An 8,431-nucleotide genomic window follows, 5' to 3' on the forward strand; every position below is an offset into this window, starting at 1 on the left:
CAGTGAATTTTGGGGATCTGTCTGTATTATCACATCTATTTTCTCTCTGATTATAATATTGATTGTTAAATCACTATAAAACGTGGGGATGGGAGGGCTTTAAAGAGAGGATGTGCTGGTCACATTACAACACTAGAGATTTTTATTTTGTAACTTATCTTTCCTGCTACCTCATTCTTTCTGTGATTTTTGCTTTATTGATGTCTCCTTAACAACCAATGAAACAGACAAGCCATTTGTGTTTTTCTGTATCCAACCGCAATAGTTGTTGGCATAGGAACTGTATCTCGCCCTCACGGGAGGAACTATATCTCGCCCCTACGAGAGGAGATATGTCTCACCCTTACGGGAGGAACTATATATCGCCCTCATGGGATGAACTATATCTCGCCCCTACGAGATGAACTATATCTCGCCCCTACGAAATGAACTATATCTCGCCCCTACGAGAGGAACTATATCTCGCCCCTACGAGAGGAACTAAATCTCGCCCCTACGAGATGAACTATATATCGCCCCTACGAGAGGAACTATATCTCGCCCCTACGAGAGGAACTATATCTCGCCCCTACGAGATGCACTATATCTCGCCCCTACGAGATGAACTATATCTCGTCCCTTCGAGATGAACTATATCTGGCCCCTACGAGATGAACTATATATCGCCCCTACGAGATGAACTATATCTCGCCCCTACGAGATGAACTATATCTCGCCCGTACGAGAGGAACTATATCTCGCCCCTACGAGAGGAACTAAATCTCGCCCTTACGAGAGGAACTTTATCTCGCCCCTACCAGATGAACTATATCTCGCCCCTACGAGATGAACTATATCTCGCCCCTACGAGATGAACTATGTCTCAGCCTTACGGGATGAACTGTATCTCGCCCTCATGGGATGAACTATATCTCGCCCCTACGAGAGGAACTATATCTCGCCCCTACGAGAGGAACTAAATCTCGCCCTTACGAGAGGAACTATATCTGGCCCCTACGAGATGAACTATATATCGCCCCTACGAGAGGAACTATATCTCGCCCCTACGAGATGAACTATGTCTCACCCTTACGGGAGGAACTGTATCTCGCCCTCATGGGATGAACTATATCTGGCCCCTACGAGATGAACTATATATCGCCCCTACGAGAGGAACTATATCTCGCCCCTACGAGATGAACTATATCTCACCCCTACGAGATGAACTATATCTCGCCCGTACGAGAGGAACTATATCTCGGCCCTACGAGAGGAACTATATCTCGCCCCTACGAAATGAACTATATCTCGCCCCTACGAGATGAACTATATCTCGCCCCTACGAGATGAACTATATCTCGCCCGTACGAGAGGAACTATATCTCGCCCCTACGAGAGGAACTAAATCTCGCCCTTACGAGAAGAACTTTATCTCGCCCCTACCAGATGAACTATATCTCGCCCCTACGAGATGAACTATATCTCGCCCCTACGAGATGAACTATGTCTCAGCCTTACGGGATGAACTGTATCTCGCCCTCATGGGATGAACTATATCTCGCCCCTACGAGAGGAACTAAATCTCGCCCTTACGAGAGGAACTATATCTGGCCCCTACGAGATGACCTATATATCGCCCCTACGAGAGGAACTATATCTCGCCCCTACGAGATGAACTATATCTCGCCCCTACGAGATGAACTATGTCTCACCCTTACGGGAGGAACTGTATCTCGCCCTCATGGGATGAACTATATCTGGCCCCTACGAGATGAACTATATATCGCCCCTACGAGAGGAACTATATCTCGCCCCTACGAGATGAACTATATCTCACCCCTACGAGATGAACTATATCTCGCCCGTACGAGAGGAACTATATCTCGGCCCTACGAGAGGAACTATATCTCGCCCCTACGAAATGAACTATATCTCGCCCCTACGAGATGAACTATATCTCGCACCTACGAGATGAACTATATCTCGCCCCTACGAGATGAACTATGTCTCAGCCTTACGGGAGGAACTGTATCTCGCCCTCATGGGATGAACTATATCTCGCCCCTACGAGAGGAACTATATCTCGCCCCTACGAGAGGAACTAAATCTCGCCCTTACGAGAGGAACTATATCTGGCCCCTACGAGATGAACTATATATCGCCCCTACGAGAGGAACTATATCTCGCCCCTACGAGATGAACTATATCTCGCCCCTACGAGATGAACTATGTCTCACCCTTACGGGAGGAACTGTATCTCGCCCTCATGGGATGAACTATATCTGGCCCCTACGAGATGAACTATATATCGCCCCTACGAGAGGAACTATATCTCGCCCCTACGAGATGAACTATATCTCACCCCTACGAGATGAACTATATCTCGCCCGTACGAGAGGAACTATATCTCGGCCCTACGAGAGGAACTATATCTCGCCCCTACGAAATGAACTATATCTCGCCCCTACGAGATGAACTATATCTCGCACCTACGAGATGAACTATATCTCGCACCTACGAGAAGAACTATATCTCGCCCCTACCTGAGATGTTCTTCTGGGTGTCCCTTTGATGGTACCATGTACAATGTACAATATCAGTGATTCTATAATCTTGTTTCCAATGTTTATTATAATCTTTCTTTTGTCGTGAATGGTATGATATATTTGTTTGTAATCCAACATAATTTTTCATGCATGTTCTGAAAAAATGTGTGGAATTTAATTCTAAATTTTCCAGTTAATCAAATTAAAATTCGATACATTTTGTTTCCTGATTACGATTTGAATATATATCTCAACATAACCAAGAAAATGTCACTGATATAATATGTCAGATATTTTAACCCACCCATTACACGTAAAACGTCCACAAAACTCTCGGCCAAACAATAATAGTAGTTACACACATATAAATCTAGTTATACAAATTGTTCAGTGTTACAGAACTCTACACTCAACCTTGATCACGCGCCAGACACTTGACTTGGGAATGCTCACGAGCTGTTAATCTATTAGCGTCCGATATCATTCTGATATATGACGTTGTGTATCATTTACGACGTTCAACCGGATTCAAGACATTTCTCTCACTTGAAAGGTATTATAAATAAAATTTCTGATTCGACATCAGATAAGAAGTTGATATAAGTGTCATAAAATCGAGATAGTAACTGTTAAAGTGGTTTAAAGTAATCTTCAGACAGATTTTAATGAAGTTATTTTGTATTTTACAGAGACGAAAGGACAGAACACTTCCCGGAGTTAGGTAAGTCTAAACTTTCAAATGTTTCAAATGAGGTTATATAGTTACATTTACAACATGTCGTCACCTTTGTTTTGTTTACTGTGATTGTTGTTAAACTGTCGACATTTTGATTTTGCACTAATGTTTATAATGAAAAAAAAAAAAAATCCGATTTCGTTTCCTTTTAGTAAGCGATATATGGACTATGGGTTACAAATGTCACCTGAACTAAAATTAAAATACGTAGACCCGTTTCATTAATCTTAAGCGAAATGAAATGTGTGCGATTTTTGTTAGTGACGTTGTAATGTGGAATTTTGTGACAGCATTGACATTGTCATGTTTCCCCCCACAAATTGTCATACAGTTTTCCGTCTTGCAGCTGACTTCCAACATTATAGATGTATTCTATGGCAAGCCAACTTAACATTTATTCAAGGAGCAATGTCGATCCTGTATTTCAGAAAAATATATCGGATATATATCATATGAGATATCTTATATAGAAATTAAATCAGATTCTATGTAAGATATCTTAATTAATATATAAGATATCTCATATAGTGTATATGAGATATCTCATTTAATTTTCTATATAAGATATCTTATATAATATATAAGATATCTCATATAGCTATATAAGATATCTTATATAATCAAAGATCTCGTTCCTATATAAGATATCTTATATAACAACGAAATTTTAACAAAACGACGAAATGAAGTCTCCCCGTCCGGAAGTTGGTCGAACACGAGGCTGGACAAACCATGATGATCTTTTAATACATTTAGTGCTGCTTTAGAATCATCTATATAGCCTAGTATATGTTCTGATAAACCGTTGTCATGTAAAAGAAAATGTTCTGCCTTTTCAACACATTGTTCAATGCCATCGAATAATCTATCCTTCTCCGCCATAGTGCCATTCCACATGCTCTGTTCAAGGGAGAACTTATAATTTCTTGTTTTATTGCCCAGAAATCTCGTTCCTATATAAGATATCTTATATAGCAACGAGATTTAAATTATATATAAGATATCTTATATAACATATGAGATATCTTATATAATATATAAGATATCTTATATAATATATAAGATATCTTATATAATATATAAGATATCTTATATAGAAAATTAAATGAGATATCATATATGCGATATAAGATATCTAATATAATTCGATAAAATACAGAATCGACATTGCTTCTTGAATAATTGAATAAGTTGGCTTGCCATAGTATTCATTTTATAAGCTCACCAGTTACGAATAACCGTGAGCTAATGTTGTACCCCCGACGTCGGCGTCGGCGTCCCACCCCACGTTAAAAGTTTTTGGGTTCAATTTTTTGGAAAACTTCTAAGTCCAAAAGTATACACCTCACACCCTTCTAATTTGGTTTATACATTTATTTCATGTCTAGAAGTGATGTTATAGCAAAATCATGCAGAAAAATATTGTGATTTTTTCGCATTTTACCATTTTGTGGACTTAACGTTTTTGGCACCAAAACTCACTTTAAAGTTTTGGGGGTAAGTTCGAAAGTATGCACCTCACACCCTTCTAATTTGGTTTATGCATTCATTAGAGGTTATGGCAAAATCATGCAGAAAAAAAATTGTGATTTTTTCGCATTTTTTTGGCTCCAAAACCATCATTAAAGATTTTTGGTGTAAGTTTTGGAAAGCTTGTAAATCCACACTCTTCTTATTTGGTTTATACATCCATTAGAGGTCTAGGAGCGATATTATATGACGAACAATTTCAAAATGACATGCTTATACATACATAAAAAATGAATGCATACATAGTGTGATTGCTGCCGCCGGTGAGCTTTGCAATCATTGATTGCACTTGTTGTCATATATCATTATCACATTTTATTATTCCATTTTTTCAGTATATATACCAATGCCAACCTCAAGCCAAGCGTTGATCCTGCTGACCACTGATGGCCGGACACCGCCACAAGAGGTCACTCACAGGACCTTTCCGTTGTGCTCCGTCCCCTATCCCCTGACGAGTCACGATATTAACGCTAAGTGTGTCCCACTTGACGACCAAAGTGACGATGTAGTGGGAGACATGTATGTTTCTAGACAAACTCGCATCAAGCTCGGTGACGTACTTAGCAGTCTGCCCGAATTGCTGACCATAAAGGGCTACCAGGGCGCGCTAGCTTACGATGCCCATTCGAAGGTCATGAAGTGGAAAATCGACACCGAAGTTCCTAATAGTCGGATGGAAGCATTTATTACCTATCGTGGGGACCCAGCTTTTAAACCCGACTACTTCCAGGACGAGAAAATCAGACTTCCGTCTATATACGACAATGAGGACGAATCAGATGGTGCCGCCAGACCTGACGGAACACAGACATGTCGCTACACAAGGAACGTATGGCGACCTCCCAGTGAACAGATTGAAAAAATGCCAGTGTCTTTTCCATCCTTGATGAAAACCGCGATCGACGAAGAGACTTACGAACGACTGTGTAATCTCGGTTTTCGACCAGGGGGTAATGGGAAGCTAAAGAATACGGTAAACAATGACGTAAAACCGAACGGAAAACGCTCACCTGTACAAGCATGGGTCAGTCCTGATGATTACCAAGAAAAAGATTTCCGTTTGGAGGATTTGAATATTCGTCCGAATGGCAGAAATGGAAATGCATATCATGTGAAATTGTCTCAGCTGAGGAGAGACGGGGGAACACTTCCGTTTCCAAGTGCAATGCAGCCAGTGAAGCTCCCCGGAAATACGCGATCAGTTACTTTTTCTGACCATGCGCATGACGGAACCACCACCGGAAACACAGTATATATCCCAAGCCAGGAAGCATCCGAAGAGTATGTTCCAAGTTCGGAAGTCTCCGTAACATATAATGGACATGGTTCAAGTTCTATGAAGGATTATATGTCGGAAAGAAACAAGTTTTTCTCAAAATATGGAAAATACACAAATAATGTTGTCGCTGAAGAATCGGATGACGTCATTATGGAGTCGTTAAATGACCACAGACTTCCGCCAATTGGAGTAGGATACCCAAAGTAAGTACATGTACTATATACTTATCGTTCTCGTGAAATCAAAACGTTTAATACGGCATAACGATGAAATCCAATTTGAAATGAATAACAACAATGTAGATGGTATAGAAAAATATTTCTCTATCTCATTATAAGATACATGACAATTTCTATATTTTACCAAATAACGGCGATAAAAGATTAACACTTTAAAAAGTACTCGAAACGTTTTCATGATAAGGTCCTTGGCGTCTTTCATAACTGCACAACTTCTGCTTTAATTGTCTTTTTAACTGTTGCATCCTGTTCTGTATACTTAGTTTACGTTGCAGGGAGAAGTTATCGACGTCAGATAGTTCAACAATCACACCGGAACCGGAAGTGCAGCCCTTCAAATCCAAGAAACTCTCGCTGATCGACAATGTCAAATCAATGGCTAACTATAACAAGTGGAAAAAACAGAAATTGACGCGTCTTCGTCTTAGAAAAGATTTACCGGTGTCACAACCGCTTTCTGTCTGCTTCAGTTTCCGAGACAACGCAAGGAGTCATTCACAAGTGAAGGATATGGTTGAAAAACAGATCGGAAGTCCTATAAAGAGGCTTCAGTTTGATCCCATATCTGTGCATGCGATAGATAATCACGCGAAAAGTCGCTGGGTCGTAACCTTGGCTGACAAAGAAAAATGTGACTACTTGTTGACAAATGGCCTATTTGTTGATGGGGAGGTAACTGAGGTCCGAAATCTGGATGAATTGATGAAGGAGGAAGTTGAAGCTTATAAACTATACGAAATGGTTCAAAGAGGACAGATTGCAATGCCAAGCGTCAATACTCGACGTGCGAAGGTCAGGCATTGCACGCGAAGCACATGACCTCAAAATATCACACCGAGGTCATCTTAAATCAAGGACGTCGTATCTCTCCAATTTAATTGCATATAAGACGTTTTAGAACATGGTGAGTTGGCTCCAACTTATATTTCATTTTAAGCCGCTCGATATGTTGACGCTAGCGCTTGATACTCATGTTTAGGCCAACAAACAAGAAATTGAACTGAATTATGTTCACAGATCATTACTTGAAACTAGACCATTACATTATGGCTGTTAAACGGCATTTTAGTGTAGTTATTCGATCACTATGATGTGGTAGTGAACAGAAAACGTTATATGTAGCTTTGAACATAAAAATACCGTTGCTCCCTGTAAATGCTATCCACTCCATGCTATATGCATCGACATTTCCAATACCGTAGTAAGTCACTTGAGCGAATATTTATGTTTGCAGGTATCGTACAAATGAATTCCATGTCTTTACACTTGTATCAAAATAAACAAAATTTGTTGTAAATAATATGTATTTTCCTAATTACTAATGAGGGAAAATGTGGTGTAGGTATATGACAGACAGTTGTGATAATGATCATTTTGATTTTATTAGTAATGTGCAGTAACGAGGGGAAGTAACTCCGACTGTCAAGGTTTCGTGTTACAGTAATCAAAGCATTCTAGATTACCCACTAGCGGATCCATTACCACTAAATTACTGAAGTTGTTAAACATCCGTTGGATACAGAGGGAGTTTGGAAAGACATGTCGCGAAAACATGGTTTGTGTTTTCTTGGTTAATAAGATATATATTCTATTTTTTCATAATTCTCCGATTTCAGTCATTGCCGGTAAATATATAACTGAAGCTCACTTTTCATGTTTATTATGGGTTCGAACTTGGTAACGATCGCGTACATATGTTTTTATTCTAAATATTAAAGTACGTGATCCAAAAAAAAATCGAATCCCCATTATAAATCAGTAAAACGAGGCCATATTATGAGAACAGGGAACATTAACACAAACATCATCTCGAAACCATCCACTGTTCCGAAAAGTTAAACCTGTCTTCTGCTCTAATGAATATACCGACCATGTATATCTTCTCCAAATGAGATCCAGGTATGGTAGCTATAGTATTTGTACGCTCAGAGATACATAATATTACGCTCAAGAAAGATTACCGACCTTTACAAAATAAGTCTACGGTAGCGAAGTACCGACCTTTACATAATAAGCATACGGTAGCGAAGTACCGACCTTTACATAATAAGTATACGGTAGCGAAGTACCGGCCTTTACATAATAACTATACGGTAGCGAAGTACCGACCTTTACATAA

The 8,431-nt window shown here is 39.7% G+C and overlaps 1 protein-coding gene across 1 annotated transcript; it reads left to right on the plus strand.

Annotated features, from left to right (window-relative positions):
• The first annotated feature begins 2,958 nt into the window (after positions 1–2,958).
• LOC117327529 lies at positions 2,959–7,941 on the plus strand. Its single transcript, XM_033884575.1, has 4 exons — positions 2,959–3,078; positions 3,215–3,246; positions 5,127–6,276; positions 6,588–7,941. The coding sequence occupies exons 3-4, from the start codon at positions 5,138–5,140 to the stop codon at positions 7,129–7,131; spliced, it is 1,683 nt and encodes a 560-aa protein (XP_033740466.1). The 5' UTR covers positions 2,959–3,078; positions 3,215–3,246; positions 5,127–5,137; the 3' UTR covers positions 7,132–7,941.
• Positions 7,942–8,431: the final 490 nt, after the last annotated feature.

The sequence above is a fragment of the Pecten maximus genome, chromosome 5 (assembly GCF_902652985.1).
Source record: "Pecten maximus chromosome 5, xPecMax1.1, whole genome shotgun sequence".
Lineage (NCBI taxonomy): Eukaryota > Metazoa > Mollusca > Bivalvia > Pectinida > Pectinidae > Pecten > Pecten maximus.